This window comes from Onychostruthus taczanowskii, unplaced genomic scaffold (assembly GCF_017590055.1).
Source record: "Onychostruthus taczanowskii isolate IOZ18803 unplaced genomic scaffold, ASM1759005v1 scaffold52, whole genome shotgun sequence".
NCBI classification, from domain to species: domain Eukaryota; kingdom Metazoa; phylum Chordata; class Aves; order Passeriformes; family Passeridae; genus Onychostruthus; species Onychostruthus taczanowskii.
The window spans coordinates 1,507,765-1,527,584 of NW_024502791.1; the positions used below are offsets into that span (position 1 = coordinate 1,507,765).

A 19,820-nucleotide genomic window follows, 5' to 3' on the forward strand; every position below is an offset into this window, starting at 1 on the left:
AGCAGTGAGATAATCAATAAACATTTAGTGGGGAGAAGAATGAAGATCCCGTTAAGCAGTGGGAACCTGCAGCACCCAAAGCCCTTCTGCTCATGAGAAAACCTATGGGAGAGCCATAGTGATTGCAAAGCAATAATCCAAAGCACTGGTTTTAGGCTTTGAGGCCTTTAGGCAACAGTACATTTGAGAAAAAAAGGTTAACACGGTCATCCTAATTACAGCCCATTTTCACATTCTTCATATAGAAGCAAAGACAAGCCAATTAGGTAGAAAGGAAGATAAGGGAAGTTTTATTTGTATACTAATTAAACCCCTGATGAAATTAAAGGAAAAACATACAGCTCTGTAATTGTGTCTGAGAAAGGTCACTTCAGGTTCAGTTATCAGAAAAGCACAGCCTTGAGATATTTCACTTAATCCACAATATAGCCCTTATTTTGCCCCCCAGGTCTTAGTATTTACAAAAATAAGAAAATTTCAAAACTTGATAATGCATTTATCTTGAAATGTTTCCTGTGGACAATTACAACTGTTAGAAAGTTGAGGCTAACTGTGATAAGAAGAATGAAGGTTTTAAAAACCTAGTATGTTTGCACATAGTTCTGTGAAGATGCTGAGCTTTCACTTTCAAGTACAAGTGATTCTGAACCAACTTAGAAGCTAAACTCCAATTTATTAACATTCTGCAGCATGCCAGTTATATGTCTTTCTCAGGTTTTTAGGCACTCGTGTGCTAATTCAGACATCACTGCGCTCCTTCCTCTCCAGTCTGCCAAAATCTCATAGATCAGTAGAGTTTTCATCAGAATCTTTAGAAGGAGTTTCCTTTGGAGGCATTTAGATTTTTGACCTTTTTTCCCCTCACAAATTAAGCATGAAAAAACATTTGTTAGAGAGAAGAGGAAGCAACTGATAGCACTGAAGAAAAATCTCATTGGCTGTCTGTTGGTTTGGTCCTTTCACAAACTTCCTTTAACAAGTTTAGGTTTTGCAGTCAGGAAACTTTTTATTCAAAGCCCATTACAAAAAGAAATCAAAGTTTAATATTGTCATTCTTTACACATAAAAAGGAGTCTATTAAAAAAATAATAGATGGACAATCACTTCTGATGAACAATGACAGTCATACAGTTTAAATTCATGCAAAGCATGTGTGACACATTTATACTGAGACTGTATTTTCCAAGATCAACTAAAGCTAGATCAAACTGCTTACTAAATTAGATTTAAATTGCACAGACACAACACAGCAGTACAGCAGTACAAAATATGCAAATACACTGTAGCATGTGTATAAGGAACTAATTTGTGAAATTGAAGATTTTCTGTTTCAGACAAAGTTTTATATGTATATTCTGTATTTAGATCTAAAATATTACTTTTTAAAAATACATTCTGAAAGCTGTCCCACACCCACAACTAATAAAATTTCACAATGAAAAGAAGTACAGAAAATTTAGCCAGTATCCATTCCTTCACCAGTTTAAATACACTTCCCATTATCATTGTTGGCAAATATAATGATCTCTGAGTGCCCCCCAGAAGTCTACATGTAACCTAGAGCAGTTTCAAAACAGGTACAACAAGCTACATTAATATTTAATGTTTACCATATTTTTAGTGTGCACCACTGCAATACAAACCAAATACATCAGCTCAAATTATACAGCTGAAATTCCATGGGATGTTTTTTGAAAAGAATCTTTATTTATCAAGAAGAAATAGAAATTATGCTTCTTCTATCAAAAGAGTGGATTAAAACTCTAAGGGAAAAAAGGTTCTGTGACAAAAAAAAAATTCATAACAGAGATTTCTCATCAATACTCTAAACAAATCAAACACATCTAAGAAGTACATTGAGACTTATGTCAAGAAATAAGATGGATTTACACTTCTCAAATAGAAACTATCAAGATACTATATCTGGATCCACTGTGTGTTTTACAGTGTCTGCAGTGGTGTCTTAAAACAATTTGAAATGATTTCCATGTGGCTGATCAGCTCTTGCAAAGCAGAACTGAGGCTGACCACCCATGACATCCCTCTGAATACAAATGTTTCCTATGCCCTTTAAATTTCACTAGGAAAAAAAATATGAGTGCTCAAAAGGACATTTAAATGAGATGTACCTGCAATGCAGAAAAAAAACAGTGATTTTTTTCAACCTCTTTGGTACCAGACCTTCATCCTGACAACAACAATCTTTTCATATGCTGGTATTGAGAGAAAGAACTTAGCTCATGAATTGTCTCTGAAGTACATGATATAGCATGGAAACAGTTAAAAATAGTTTACGGATCTCAGTGTAGCTAACAAGATGCAAAATGCTCTTCTTGTCTTTGTTAGAGCTTTGTGTAATGAGGTCACAGAGCATGAGTTGGTCTACTAAGCAAAACAAATACCAACCAGCACAACCATTTTAATAAATAATCAACAAAATACTGGTGATTGACGAGATGCTTGCAGGCATATTTTCACATTTCTAACACAAAGTCAGATACAATTGTTTGTGATTGTTTTATTTGAAAAACCTTCATAATATTGGAGTACAAACTATGGTTTATCCAAATCAGTACCAAAAATGTCAAGCAAAGATCTGAAGATGATTATGAGTTAAATGACAGTACATGTAGTTCTAAAACAGATGTGATATATGGCTACTGTACAAGATGTAGGACACAAGTATTAAGAAACATTTAAATGAAATTTATTTGAGAATGGTTCAATAGATGGGGAAGGGAAAATGCACACATTCACATTTTGCAAGAGATTTTTCTTACAAAATTCACTTGAAATTTGAGGCACTCATGTCATGAAAGCAAATGACATTCGTCACCTATGTATGTGTAGATGACAGTTCTTTTATTGACAGAAACATAGCCCTCAGACATCCAAGCAAGTTTAGGTACCTCAAACCTAAACTAAATCTCATCTGTAGTGATTCAGGCTGGATTACAGTGCCTCAAAGACTTACAGCTACGTTTAATATCTCTTTGCTATAGTGCAAATATTTCTCAATAGAAAATCTATTCTGATCAACAAGAAAGCAATCTATTTTTCAACTGCATTAGTCCAAGATATTTAGCAAAGTATGACCGAAAATGCTTTCTGAAGTCATTGAGTTGTGTATGTTTTAAAGTTAGTGTGAATTAAAAGAGTTTAGTAATTTAAAAAGAGTAGCTTTTCCTGAATAATTTCACACAATAAAATCTCTTTCAGAGGACACATCATATGCTCATTCAGCTTCAAAGTAAAACTAAATAAAACTTTTAAAGTGAAGTAATTACAAAACATAAACTTCCAACACATAGCCTAGATCCTCTGTAATTGTGGAGACTGTTGACGGAGACCCTTTTGAATAAGAAGATGCTCTGGGCCTTTCAGACATACACTAATCCTAGCAGAGAATAATTGAGACCTACTATTAAACTGTGTTTTGGAAAATCATAAAGTACATGATAAAATCTATGCACATTATAATTTAGAAATTTTAATCATCTTCTAAGCTAAGTGAGTTATGTTAGTACTACTGGAAAGCTGCAGAGAGGGATTATACCACTTAATAGAAAAAATACAATTTTATAAAAAACTCAGGCTTTATCACTATGAGTTTTAACAATAATCCTTGAAGTTAAGTGAGAATTAATTTTTGGAATCACATGCATGGTGGCACGAGTACATGATCATTCACTCCTTATTCAATTTCTGACACGCTACCTCAGGACTGATGTTTCTTTTTTCTCCTTAGAAATGTAGATTTCTCTCCCACCACAACATCTAGCCCTTTGCAGTCACAGACTAGAAAAGACTCAGCCCTGCATATGTAGCAGATTTGCTGTGCTTTGGCAGTGCCAGATACTTAAGTACCACCAAAAAGAATAATGGGGTTTTTCACTGTTACACTTTTTACCCTGGCAGACTCTCAGCCTTGTAGTTGGTACAGTCCCAAGGTTTCAAAACGATGGTTTACACCTGGATTACATTGAAAAAGATGACTTTTCATAACTGCCATGTACCTGTAAATGAGGCACTAATATTACAAGCAAACTCTGATGCTGCTCTGTAGCACTGCTCTCTGCAATACTTAATTTTAATTTAATAATTAATGTTAATTTTGCTATACATTATCTACTTGTGCACATTAGCACACATTATGCAAGACAAAAACACAACCAGCACTTAGATTTCATCTTCACTTTAGAAGTGATAATCCATTACATGTACATACATAAAAATATTTAGTTGCGTATCTATGAGGACACAACATATTGCACCAATTTCTTGCATTTCATTTGTAGCCTCTCTCATCTGTCACAGCCTCAAACCACCTGTCTCTGATCATGTCCTACTGGTCTCAATGATCTTGCATTAGCAGTGACATTTCTAAGCCCTGGAAGAGACTATTTTAAGTCCTTGAGAAATACTCTTCCATTTGCTTTGTATCAGAAATTTGCTTAGAATATTTCTGAATGGTAACAGTCAGTTAAAAAAATTCAGGAAGAAGAAGAAATAACAGCAATAAAACATTAACAATGACAACAATTTATTTACGAAGTAAATAACCACAATTTAATTTCCATTGTTTATTTTAAAAGGAATACAATCTGAAGTTAGGGGCATCATGACACAGACAAAAAGTCATCTGAGTCAGGCTAAATGACACAGCAATCTGCTTCAGAACTAAGTTTGAGAAACAAATATTAAGGTACCCTGTCTCTGTCTTCTCTTCAGACGCTGGTTAAAAAAAATGGTAATACTAGGAGTCTTCAGAACAGTTTCAAGGAAATTTCTAAATAGAATTTACGGTTTAGTTCTGAGTGCAAAAAATATACTGTCCATAACTTCAATATACTGGTGGCCCCAGCTAAGTTTTTTACTGCTGCAAGTTACGCTGCAGCCCTTTCTTGGAAGAGGCTGCTGCACAATTTCACCAGACACGAGTGCATTAATGTGAGCCATCACATTGAAGAGTTAGGGGCAATGCCAAGAATGTCAATTAATGCCACGCAAAGGTTTGATCTCGCTTCATAAAGGTTTTGATTTTCTTTAATTAATTAATTAGACAAATCTTTTTTAGCATGGCACTAACATTAATATGGGCTACACAAGATTTATCACTTTATATGGTTTACATTCAAATATTGCATTCCCCTTCAGATGAGTTCAGATCAAATCATACATCCAAGGTATGTGTGTTTCTACAGAGCCCCAAAATTATTAAGTGCATTAATGTTTTATTTGAATATCAGGCCAGGCACATCTTGCATGATGTACCTGCAGGGAGAAAACACACATCCCTTTTACTTTTTAAACCTCAATAAAATAAGAAAGAATTTATAAGTATGTAATTTTATATTAAAAGGTCTATTCTTCAATGTAGGTAACCCCTACCCTTCTACTCATTAAAAACTGGAGAGTAGTTACCTTAGCAGAAAAAAAACAGATACAGTAAAACAAAATTTAACTTACATAAAAGGCAACTTTTAAATCATTCTAAAAAGCATCAAAGATATATTACATCCCAATATTCACTAAGGAGATTAAAGTGCTATAAAGACATATTGATTAGATGTCTCACTCCCTTCTGGATATGCTTTGAGACATACCAAGTGCCAAAGGAGAACACAAAGCTTAATAAACAAGGTATATATTTCCCTGAGCATGGCAAATACAGATCCTGAAACAGGGAAGTTAAACAGTGACAGTGAATTCAATGAAAACTGAATTATTATTTATATTTTTCTCTTTTGGTATATTTCTTAACTACGAGACAAAATGGTACCACGATGGTACAAAACTTGGAAGGTTACCTACTTCACTCATCTATGTAAATAATAGTAACAAATATGTGGTATCACTAGGTGGTACCACACAAACAGTTATTTTAGTAAATTATTATTAATTTTTTCTAAGAACACTTATTTCTTCCTTCTCACACTTGTAACAGAAATTTTCCTGTAAACAACGAAGTAGTATTTATAAAAGAAATGTTGGGACTGCTACTTAGAATTGAAAATCTTAATGCCATAATTCTAAAATCACTCAATTTCTTATTGAAAACTTCACAGACAAAACAAAACAAAATACTAACAAACAAAACCCCCAAAATACAACAACACTTAAGGTGGTTTTACTTTAACTAGAAAGAATTGGAAACATTTTAAAGTCTTTTTACTGAGAAGTAAAATGATCTAGCAACAAGAACCTCACTGGATTTTTCATAAATACATATTGTAAAAGACAACACAAAAAATTAGGCAGCATAAAATATAATTTCTGTTTTGAGTCTGTTGCCTTGCTATAATTTTGAAGAGCTTCCATGCTGTAATAGAGGACAGCATAGGTACAGATTTTGGAAGCTGAAATTGGTATAAATTTTGAAAAACCTTCCCCTTGAAAATCACTGAATACCTAATGGAGTATCAAATTAAATTAAAATATCAAATTATATGAAGGATAGGCCCAGCTGCTGTCATAGCATGCTGCCAAGGGACTACAGGTGCAAAGGAATGCATCTCTTGTTTTAGTCTTATGCCAGTTAGATACATACTTAATTATATTCCAACAGTTTAATTATATTTCAATAGCTATTTGAAAGATTTTACTTATGATTTGACAAGAAGATATAAAGATATTTGCAGAATTAGTTGCACACAAATAGAAAGGGAGAACATGGGAAAACATGACTCATGTGAAAAATGATGAGGCCCTGAATATCCTAGATAAACAGCAGCAAAGAGCAAATCTATCCATAAAGAACTTCTACATCAAGAAGATACAGAATGTGTATAGTAGAAAGTCCTATACATTGATATCTACACTACCAGGCAAAATAGAACACCTTCTTTAAAAAAATCTCATGCTGTTTTAATAGATCTCTATTGATCCCCTCTGCACATCTCAAGGTAACACAGTTACTTTGTAGTTGATCCAATAATGTAACAAAGATCTCCCAGGCACTGGATTTACCAAGAAGCCTTTCAGTATTTTTGAGTGAAAACTGAAAGATAGCTGAAGGTCTTGAAATAACAGGAATAAGTGGTATGTAAGTACATATGCTTAATAACCACATGCTGTAATTACACAATAATTCCATTTTTCTTCCAAATTACTTGTCAATAAATCTTTCTCACTGCACTATAAATTCCAGGGTCATGGACAGAGGTATTTATTAGTATAATTACAATGTAGAAATAAAACCATTAAGCTTTTAGATCCTGATATTGTTCCATTTATTCTCTCCTTTCCCCAAGGGGGAGGCAAATAGTTCCTACAAATGGAATATCCAGAAAATATTGGAAACTACTTTTAAAAGACCAAAAATGTGCTGGTTCATGCAATTACTTTGTTTAAGTTATCTTTTCTCTTTATCTAAACTTTGACAGAATGTCAGATTCCTCTTTTTTTTTAATACTACAGTGCAGTAAACAGACTCAGGATCAAGAGTATTCTCTGAAATAGGCAACGCTACTATACTATTAACACCAAAGCACTCTGGATTTCACTCCGTGCCAGTCATACATTGGACCAACAATCCCAAGGTCTCATGTGAGTGGATAGCTCATAAAGTGACTGTTGAATGGGGCTATTGAATCAGACTAGCATGAACAAACTTATTCCATAATTTTCTGCAGAAGGGTAAACCTATTCTTACCTGGAATTTAACTTGTGGTTGTAATTAGCTTTCAAAGATTAACTAAAGTGATGTGTGTTCTATCTCAGCGTCTAAGTTACATACAAATTGATTTAATGGTAAGAGCATTTTCTCAGAGTTATCTTAAACTCTTCAGCAAGTTAGAAATAAAATATTAATTTTTATTACTTAGGAATGCTTTATCTTATTTATCAGATAAATAATGTTTACATCTGATTAGACTGAACATAAATGCAATAAATTGCCAGTTACTTTCATTCTTCTTCCAATGCAAAGTAGCATTGGATACAATTTTATAATTTTCTTGCTATATAAAGACAGTAAATAATATACATGAATAGTATTCTTAATCTCAACGAATAAAATACTGTATAGTGGCATAATTTAGGAAAAACAAAATGTTCAGCTGGTGTAAATACATGTTCAAATTCCAACATGAAACCTTGACATTGCTCAAAAATTAACTATTATTGACATTCAACTTGTAAAACTGGACAAAAGAAGAAATGCAGAAAAATTAAACAGAAACACGACAGTAATGATGATAGTCTTTAAAAATAAGAGCTACCAATTAAATTATGGTTGTGTGACTTATACTACAATATTTTGCATTGTTGCATTGACCTTCATGCTCATGCAAACATACAATGAATTCAAAATCACAAATTTTAACTTTATTCTTCCTCGCATTCTGGTCATTACTTACATGTTTTCCAGAAAGCTTGACTCAGAAAAGTTAATGCAGACCTTCAACAACTTTGTTGATAGTTACTTGGCTGCTCCATTGATGACTACAGCAAAAAAACAAATCTAAAAGCCATGTACTGACTTCAGTCCCTCCAGACTAATGCTAATACTGATGAATGTTCTAGGTACAGAACAAAGGAAATACATTTAAAAACCTATCTAAGAGCAAGTTCTTCACTCAGAGGGTTGTTGGGCACTGAAGAGCTCCCCAGGGAAGTGGTCCCAGCACCAGGCTGACAGAGTTCAAGAGGCATGCAGACAATGCTCTCAGGCACATGGTGTGACTCAGGGATGGCCCTGCACAGGGCCAGGAGCTGGATGTTAACGGCTATTGCAAATCTTTTGCAACCGAGTATTTCCTACGATTCAATGAATCTAACTCCCTGGACAAACCACAGAAGCATGAAATTTGAAGTGAAGTTGAAGTTCAGAGATCTGAAATACAGACTTACTAATAATAATAGAGTGCAAACTTTATCTAGGCTGTGATCTATTTCCTTTTGCAAAAAAGAGCTCTCAGGTCTAACCCACAATTGTGTGCTATCTATCAGTCTTCCTATTACGCAAAGACAGCCGCTGCTAGAATAAAGACTATCCCTTCCCATAAACCTAAATTCCACATGCAATGCATAACAAAAAACTATAAACTAAAAAAGCACAAAGGACTAGCTCTATGACTAGTTTCTAGTTTCTAGTTAAGATAAATCTTTGAAGACTAAAAAGTTGGCAGTAGTGGAAGTTATGTAGCAGAGCAGAACACACAGTTCCACTAATTTTACAAATAGTGTTAACACAAATTGAAGTACCTGACAAATCTTTTTAACCTGCTATTTATTGTACTAAGAAGACACATTACCTCTTTCGACTAAGAAAAGAGTGGATGACAATACTAATCCATTCTTACCTACTTTATAAGTTATTTAAGTGTTCAGAACATAGACAGTATGGAAACTAAAAAAAAAAAAAAACAACACCCCCCCATTTAATTAATGAATTATGAATTTTAGTCTCTAACCTATTTAGGAGGGAACTTACTTCTCTTTAAATGCTAAATTTCACTAATATAAATTCTCTGTTAAGTTAGATGCTAGCAGTAATCAGCTATACTGCTTTCTTTAAGGAACAGCCTTATATTTAATCAGGCAATACACAGAAATGCAGTCCCTTGACAAAGAGATAAATAAGTTTTTAGAAACAACAGTATCCCTCAGTGCATCCAAATTCTAGCAATCTTTTGCCAGATGTCAGAGGAAAAAAATCTCAAATCCTATTTCTGTTCTTACTGTTACTGTAATCTTTCTGAGAAGCATGAAAATCACTTGGTCTTCCTCCTGTAAGTGAAGCATTTTAAACTTTCTCCAAGTTAGAATATGGCAGCATTTTCAGAAATAACTGTAAAACTCACTCACAAAGTATGTGTAGTGGTATTAGTAAAAGAAATTGTGTAAATATTTGAAATGGTCTTTCAGAGAAAATATATGGCTATAAATATATAAAGAAGAAAAGCAATTAAAAGCAGAAAATTGTGTATCACCTTCACCTCCAATTCACCCAAGAACTGAGAGCCTGCTGAGGGAAACATCCACTTCTAACAAACAGAGAAATCCTAATCTTCATCTGAATTTAATAAATTCAGATATATCTATTTAGTGAAGGATACACTGACCAGAGAATATATATGTATGATTTGAATGACACAGGTATTGAAAAGAAACACTTCAAATCTTCCCAACAGAAAACCCTTTTTGTAAGTGTTATCAAGACATTTGTATGAGATTTTTTTCTTCATTATTTTATTCTGTCATAAATTAATAATAGCTTCACTAAACTCAGAAGATTAAACAAACCCAAAATTTACGGTACCTTCTTTTAAAACAAGTATTAACGTTTATGTTGAGGCATATCAGTATCAAGCTATATGATTTAACATCTATTGCACTGGAGCTAATAATTAACAAATTATAGAACTTGTTCCATAAATAGAACCTGAAAAATATACAGGCACTAACATACTTAAAAAGAAGTAAATATATAGACTGTGCATATCAATAGGAAACAAATACTTTACTTGATTAAGACCAGCTGGTATCAGGAATTAAAAATATGTCTGTTATTGATACCTGTTTAGCATTTGTGTAAAAAGTTTCTCTTCAAAGAATAAGGAACCAGAGCAAATGATTCACCTCATCTAATCAAAAGAAGTGGTGTTAAAGAGTTGCTTATTCCAGCTGACCTTGAATGTACTTTGGATGTCTCTATGGTATATGCCACTAAGAAGATACAAATATACAGGATTAAAATCTGAACTGATAAAGCTAAGAAATTAAGTATTACTCCTTTAATAAGCCTACTTCATGAAAGTATGTGAATACCAAAATATCTCCTTACTGATTGCTGTTGAACTGTGAATAAATTTAAAAATAAGCTATCAAAAGTGAAAGTATCTAATATTTTAATTTTCTTCTTCTTACCTGTTTAAAAATTATGAATAAAGAATTCAAAGAATGTCTATTTTTTTTCACTCCTGTCTACTCTACCTGACATTACTTGTATGCTACCACACTCACCAAATTTTAATATATACTTAAGTCTATACAGGTAATATTATTTTGTATCTTAAGATGAAGATGGAGGCATATTTTTTTCTACTTTGTTTTTTACAGTGCAACAGTAAAAATGCTCTTCTTTTTTTTTTTTTTTCTGTACTATTTAAGTACTTGAAACCCTACACATTTATAAGAACACTGTTTTACAAGGGCAAGGTTGATTATTGCAAAGATGAGATTGTTTCACTGTAGTGCAAAACAAGAGCTACAAAAAGCCCCACAAAAACCCCAAACATTTTAAGTCACAAAATCCAATTAAGCTAAAGAAAAGGGTCTGTCAATTAAGATGTCAGGGTAGAGACCATTTCTTCCTGCTGTGAATAAAGCAATGAACAAGGTTGGATGGTGGTTAACTATGGAAAGAAAAGAGACTTTTTCTTAAATTTTAAAAACCAAAAGATACAGGGCTCAAAATTTAAGAACCACTTTTACTCCTTGGTTTCAAAATATTTTATTAGACTTCCACTTGAATTTTGAAAGTACTTATACAACACAGGTTTGGAATTGTAGAAACAATGATAAAAAGTGAAGGTGAAATTATGCTTTAGGATGCATACATTATAAAATTGTATCTGCATGACTAAAAAAAAACAAGGACCACAAGAACACTAACATGTTTTGACATGTTACCACAACTGTTGTCTCCTTTTTTGATACAGTTATAGATGCACGCTGTTACAATCAAAATGCAATTTTGTGCTACCTTTTGTAGTAAATATTATGAAGAAATTAAGAGATATCAATTAATCTTCTAAGTTGAGGGACAGTACACAGCAGCAAGCCTACAACTTAAATTTGGTTTAAAACTCCTCAATGGGAAGGATTGAGACTTACAAAGCAATAAACCAAATCAGTGTACCTGTCAGTAGTAAACTTTAGCCCTAAGGTTTATTTTGTCAATGTTCTTTGCCTCCATCTTGTCACCTATATTGTTATATTGCATTGTATCTTGAAAGATTTCAGCAATAACCAAGCATTTTACACTAAATGAAGTTGTTCCAGTAGCAAGCAACTGTTAAAGAACTGCAGAATTATGATCCATTTTAGGATCATGACAGTCTCAAAAAAAGTTGCATATAGCCTTCAATTAATAAAAACTAAAAGCTGTGAAATGTAATTCAGTATCCAATAATCCATGTAAGAAATTTGTTTGAAAGTTCCTCCTGTATTTTGATCGCCTACAATTGACCCTTCTCTTCACAGCCTCTGAACAAATGAAAAGGTGTGTTTTAGACAAAGTAAAACGTGAAAAAACATGTATTAATGTACAAAATGCAGACAGAAATGAAGATTTCAAATAGGATTTGTCTTCTAGTCCTTCCCTTCTTTATATTCCTAATAGCCATTTAAAAATCTCGAATCAAGTATTTCTTAAAGAAATCAAACACAAGACTAACATCTTACATATACACTGCAGTTATATCACAAAGAAAATAGTAATAATATTAACAAGCAACCTGACTGAAAACACTAGCTAGTTTAGTCTTTCATTTAAATGAAACACCAAGACTAGGGGAATTGTAAGGGAAGAAAAAAAAAACAAAAACCAACAGGTAAATTGGAAATGTCACTGTCTTCTACCCTCAGTGAAGTAAGGCATTTTCAGTAAATAATATCACTAGTGAAAACCCTCCTTAATAAATTTTACAACTTCATTCAGCATTCTCCACTTGAAATCTCTACTTTGCTGCAACTCATTCTCCTTGACATGTACTTTCATTGTAATATTTTCAATATTTATGTAATTTCTACTACTTTTGCAGCTGGAATAATTTTGGTTCTCCTCCTGCTTGACACTCCTCTCAGAATTATAAGTGCTTCTATTTCTCAAAATACTGGTGAAGCAGTCCTTTTTCTCAGTAGTCAATTCACAGAAGAACACTGGGAGATGGAAAGACAGTAGCAGGGCTGAAGAGCAGACACAAGCAGCAAAGCTTGCTTTAAACAGAAAATAAATAAAAGCTGCCGAGCTCAGGTCACCACCTATTACTGGCTTGCCATCACAAAGTTTTCTCTCTTCCCATGTTAGATATCCACCTGGTTTCAAACCTCTAATACTCTCTCTGTTTCTCTGTTTATCATCAGAGATTCTGTTAACATCATCTTTTCCCTCATTACTCATTATGTCTACAGAAAAGTCTAAATTCTGATGAAAAAAGGACATCTCTCTATCGTCACTTTGCATATTCCAAACTGACAAATGTAGTCTCCATCCTAAGACTCTATTCAGAAAACAGACAATCCAGGTTTTAAAATATTATTGTGACCTCTATCAAAAATCAAAGTATTCCTGTACTTTTTAATTTATTTTTTCTATAAATTGCGAACACCTTGTGATAGCTAGATCTGTCACTTAAGTCCCCTATAAATTTCAGACCCTTCACATGTATTAATCTACACCACCCAGTTTCAAGAGCAGAAAAGAGATGTTATACCTTGAAGAATCTTGAAAGTGTTTCTGAGTACCTTAAAATTTCAATGGGCTATGTATTGTGTGTGCATTTACATTTTATTTGCACAAGAACTATGACATTTGGCTTATTCACCAAAAAATAAATTTCAGGTGCCTAATTAAGAGCAATAATCATCCTACCTTTACAGATTCACTTAAGACTTGGGACTCTTCACTGGATTGCAATTCTAGTTTATTATTTAACTCCTGTAGCTGTTGTGCTTGTTCATTCAAAAGCAATTGTGTCTGATGCTCCCGATGAAATGCATTATTTAATTCCTCGCATATACTTTCAAACCTCTCATGGGTGATTAATTTCTGATAAAAGAAATAAATTGTGTTTGATTATGTAACTGTACTTACCTGTTTATATACTTGACTTCCCAAGTTCCACTTGAGAACATATTAAATTCTAAAACAAAAGCATGCTAAAGTTTATTATTTAGTTAGTTTTTTAAACTCAAAGACAGACCACCAAGCAATAAAATGGCCAGACAACTTTATTCACTGTATTTTTTCAAAACAGCATTCAGGCTACTGTAAACAGTAAGCATTTGCTATTCTATTCAAATTAACACCCTAGATTGCTAAGAACCAATATTTAGAAGGAAATATGCAGATCAATGTCCCACATTTTAGTGCATATCGTATTAATCCTTGTAAACTTGTCTTCCTCAACTCTTTCTCCCTTTGCAAAAGTGTTCCAGAAGGACAAAATAATTCTTCAAGGAAAATCATTGTCAACACTTGAATGGTAATGTAAACTGTGATAATTTCTTACAATTTTCCCGTAACTGTAAGCAATAAAACCCAGTATGAGCAAAACTGAAGATAAGCAGATATAATTTTGTCTGTTTGGGTAAAAAAACCCAATATTTTACCAGCTAGGAATAGGAAAAAGAATGGACTTGACACTATCTGTTACATACTCTCTGCTTGGAAGTGTCTTGATTGGGATACACTGACAAGTCTACCAATTACGCTTCAGTATCAGGTCACAGCTACAGAAAGCACAGCTTTTTGTGGGCCACAGCTGTTTTACTTGTACAGTGCACCTGTTGAGCATGTATAACAATTCTTAACCATTCACTATCTCAAATAGTTCAAACATATGTTCAATTCTGAATGCAACCTACAAGAAATAAGCATAGTAGGAAAGGTGCTTAGTGAACCTCCAGCATGCTAAAGCAAGACAAGTTTCTTCCCCTCCAAGGGCTGAAGGCACAATTTTGTACATATGACAGGGGTCTAACTGAGAACCCACCAAATGGCATCACCCCTCAATCACCATGTCCATTAGTCACAATACTGTGGTTTCAAGTGCTTAAGGATTGTTGTGTCTTCTTGTTGCTGTCAGACAATGCTATTTACAGGCTAGTGAATGCATAGTGTTTAAGTAAATCCATCAATGGCAGCTAGGAGTCAGAGGAATTTGGTGCATATATGCTAGCAGGAATGCAGAAGAGGGCCTTTTTTACCCCTTCCATAAACTTAGTCCTTCAGAGGAACAGCCACACTAAAATTTGCATTGACTAGCTCAGGGCATAACCCAGCATCAAAGATACAGTAAAATGTCTGTCATAATATTCAGCAATATCCACACAAGTTCTCATGGAACATACGTTTTCAATACCCTCATGGCAGCTGACTTTAATCTGCTGTTAGTGAGATCTATAAATGCTCTTTGGGTATATAAATCACATCCACATTTTCAACATACAGAAGAAAACCTGGTTGCTGAAGACCAAACATATAATTTACAAAAGCACCTCATTCTACAAATCAAAAAGAAACTCTCAGGGAAGGGAAGCTTTTCTAAACACATCTGACTTCTAGTTTAGTGACACTTACAATGCAAATCTTGTGGAAAATTCTTTGAATATTAGAATGATTTTATACTTATTTTTCAAAAGAACACACAAAAACATGTCTTATAAGCAGTCACCTCTAAATCAAATATACTTACTTGCTTAAGCATATTTAATTGCTCTTGAAGCCTCTGTGCTTTGTCTGCTTCTTTTTTTATCTCACTGAAATTTGATTTGAATTCCGCAACTTGTAGGCGCAGTGAGCGGCGTTCCACTTCTGCTGTGTGAAGTCTTTGTGTAAATTCAAGTACTTGCTTGTGCAATGATTCTATGTTTTTCTGTTAATAATCAGAAAAAAATTATGTAATTTAACATGAACTATTTTATCAATAAAAGAGCCACATGTAATACCCAAGCAAATTAGACAAAGCTGTCATTTTGTCCACCATCTCTAAGACGCACGAGCGCAAAAAAGTGAACTTGTTTCACCTTCATATTCTTGAGAGTAACTGAAAATTCTGTTTGCAAGGAAGTACTATTTTAATGTAAGGCCCACAATGAAAGACTAATTATTTCAGAAGGTTTCTCCTTTCCCTCTGATTACAGGGAAGAAGGCTATCTTTACTGAAAGATAGAACACTGAGTACGAGAAAACAGAAAAACAAAACAAAACAAAACAAAAAAAACAACACCAAAAAAAAACCAACCAAAAAATAACCCAACAAACTCTGTAACATTTAGTTGAAGCCAGTTAGTTCTTACAAAGCAAATACAACTTTGAAAGAACCTTAAAAACCCTTTTTCTTGGATACATCATCAAATCTCTTCTTAAAATTCTTTGACATAAAAGAACAAATATATTCACTCTCTAATGCTTCTGGGTGTTGGGAATCTGATGTCTACATACTTGACTTCAATATAACAGTCTCATAAACTGAAACAAAATTAATGGTGCTATCAGAAGAGCTTCATCCTAACACTTAGGCCATGAACCTACTGCTTACATGAAGTAGGACTATAATTATGCATACCATACTGGATACTCTGTCACACATTTCAGCTTCCAGGGCCTGTGTATTTATTTTATTAAGTCCATGAGCCAGGCTCTGTACCAAGGAGTCTTTCTCCAGATAAGTAATGTACTTGCTGTGGTCTAATGGAACCGTCTCCATTATAACATTCAGCTTGTCCATAAGTTTTGAAAATGAATTCCTGGCTGCACTTAACAGTAACTTTCCAGAAAGCCAAGGCTTTGTACCTTTAAAAAAAAATAAAAAATCAAAGACAAACAAAACCCCCAAACACTGAAACAAAGAAAACCCTACAACAACAAAACCCAAACCAAACCAAAACACAGAAAAGAAACGTCAAGTCGGTTATTAGTTTCAGTTTCTTTCAGTGACAAAAACCACAACAAACAACATCTCTAAGATACTCAATAGAAATTTTCCATTAAGGACTGGAAGATTGAGTTCAAAGGAATATCTCAGAGACTTTAAGACAAATTATGTATTTAGCAATGAAAATTCTACTCCTATCAATTTACAAATGGGAGGGTAGAATAAGATTCTAAAGAATAAGATTTGTTTGTCACAGACTACTTGTCCACTTGTTATCATGTTCCCAATACTGTACTTTCTAAAGACTTTATTTAGTATTCTAATTTTCTAATTCAGAAAACATGCAAGATGGATGCAAGCAAATGGAAGTCAGGTCAAGTATGTCAGAAGTGATAGCACATGGTAAAACACTTTATTGTAATATTTACAATGCAAATTTCGGAGGGTTCCCTGATTTTTCCTCTCTCCCCTCTATAGATGTCTAAATCATTTGCTGTTCAAAATTAGTGAGGCTTGGTACCTTAATGCCATACTATTTATATTCTGAGACAAGAGAATATAATTTACCTTATTCCAAGGCAATTAAAATTTTACAGCTACAATTACGTATTTCCCCACAGGATTTTGGTAATCATCCTTCTCATATAATGGACTTAAGGCCCCAGCACACCCAACATGTCCTGCTTACTGCTAGATTCGTCAGGTCTGTAATTAATAATTGCGTTTAATGTTGATAAATAAAATTGTCAGTGCTCCTTCCACTAATTGGTATTCCAGATAACAGTTAATAGGTTTATTTATGCCTTAATAAAAGTCTTGTAATTTAGTTTTCCCTCTGCTAGGCAGGTCTTAATCTGTCATTACTTGTCTTATGATACTATCAGTGTAAGATGACAAGCAAGGAAGAGCCTATTTACATTCAGTAGTACAGCAGATCTCCTGTTGCTGCAGTGAAATAAAATATTTACTTAAGAGTATAAACAGAAAAAAATAACCCTGGCTTAAAGAATTTCTGTTTATAGACTGTGAAGGAAAAAGCCAGAAGTACAAAGCAAACAGAACATGATTATTGATATATTTTTATTACAATTCTAATTGTAAAGAAGATCATTTACATGTGAGCTTGAGATTTATAAAAAAAAGCACATGATAAAATAAAATAAAATATAAAATAAAATAAAATATTTTATTTTCAAAGTAATTTTCCTGCTGAGTTTTAAAATAGCGCCACTCCAATGAATCTAGAGCTTAACTGGAGTATAATTTTTGAGTACATGCTCTCCATAACCTCAGTGACAAGTAGATCTGTCTTTTCTTCATGACTAAGACAGCACGTTGGAGTTAAAGATCTTATGAGGCATTTTTACTTTGCACTTCAATTAACTAAACATCCTTTGCAATTAAAAAAAATATTCTTTTCATAGCCAGAAAAAACTGCTATTGCAATTCTCTAGTCAGAATGCATTCACTAGTTGAATGTTAAGTTAACCTAAAATTTAAACTAGAACATTTTTATGGCCTTCCATGTAAGATGATGCCAAAACCTTCTCAAAAACTGTCCTTTGCCATGGTTTTTGGTATATATAGAATAAAGGAGCTCAATGAGCTACTGTTCCTTCACTTTTCCCAGTATTTCCACTTGCTGTCTCAGGTTATGAGGTTGTTTGCCTGTCACAAGCACATATTGTTTCTCCATATGTGCAGTACATAGCACGGCAGCCCCCTTCCCTATGCCTAGAATCTCATGTTTAACTGCTTCAAAAGTAAATTTAAAATAATAATTCAGACAAATGTGTTGTAGCACTTTCAAATGATCATTCCATTTCCCAACAAGCACTCCCCTTAACCAGTAACTTTCCAGAACAACATATCACAGTTCAACATATCACAGAATCACAAGGTTGGAAGAGACCTTCATGATCATTGAGTCCAACCCATTCTCTAACACCTCAACTAAACCATGGCACGAGTGCCACATTCAGTCTTTCTTTAAACACATCCAGGGATGGTGACTCCACCACTTCCCCAGGTAGGCCATTCCAATATTTTATCACACTTTCTGTGAAAAACTTCTTCCTAATATCCAACCTATACTTCCCCTGATGCAGCTTGAACACAGCATAAGGCATTTTCCTGGGATAACAATAAATAGTCATGCCCTCCATTATTTTTATGAAAAGTAGCTTTGACTAAATAGGCAAAAATATTTTGAAGTTATTAATTGCTTTGAAAGATGAAATGAAAAAAAAAACATAAATCAATTCCACAAGGAACTGTATCTATAATAACTGAAATGAGAACAGACTGTTTAAGTACATACATCTTAAGTATCTGCCACAAAGGATGAAAGAATTACAATAAAAATTAAATTATGTATTAAATTATGTACTTTGTTATGTGTCTAAGAAATTATTAACACAAATACATGTATATAACAAAGCAGTTAAGCTTTACATTAAGCAAATGAAAAGTGTCAAATATTACTTTGCTGAAAGACGAAAAAACAATTATTGTTATTCTGTTTTGGTGAAATTGAACACCAGTCAGCAGATTAACTTTGTACTATGCAAGACTAAAATGTTCATGTCAAACTTTTAAAGCTTTATATATTTAACAGTTGGTGATATTTGTATTGTAAAATTTGGCTGTTACCATCTCTGGTTTATGACAGTATAGATTTTGTTCAAACAAACCTAAAATCTAACTTGACAAAAAACCCAAAGCAAACAAAAAATCTCCAACACTGCAATGAACTTGCATTGAAACTGAAGCAAAGAGATCATTCCAAGACATGCTGGAGTGAGACGCAAACTAACTAACACTATGAAGTGTGTTAGTTATGAACTGACACTATGAACCAACGTCAAAACAAAACCACTTATTTAAAACATCGAGAAAGGTGCCTCAAATGGCTCCCCACAACCTAACCATTTTTAAACATAATCTCTAAGACACTGAATCATTCCATCTTGATGATCCAGACAGCACCTTCTTGCAGCACTCTCTCCTGTGACATATAGCCTAATCTGCCATTATTTAAAGACATGAAAGGATTGCCTATTTATAATTTTTTAAGAAATTCAACATAATTGAAGTCAGTTTGAAGATTTAAGTTCTACTTAAAACATTACTTACAGAACATAATGTAATTTTTTAAGTGTGGAAGCTTTCAAATATACTCCTACAGAGCCTAGTTACTTCAACACTTCCGGA

At 33.5% G+C, this 19,820-nt stretch overlaps 1 protein-coding gene across 1 annotated transcript in view; it reads right to left on the reverse strand.

Moving 5' to 3' along the window:
• Window positions 1–19,820, reverse strand: part of CCDC171 (coiled-coil domain containing 171) — a 145,273-nt gene that overhangs the window by 52,591 nt on the left and 72,862 nt on the right. The window contains 3 exon segments of the mRNA XM_041416474.1: window positions 13,601–13,777; window positions 15,426–15,605; window positions 16,299–16,525. Coding sequence (XP_041272408.1) covers window positions 13,601–13,777; window positions 15,426–15,605; window positions 16,299–16,525 — 584 coding nt within the window.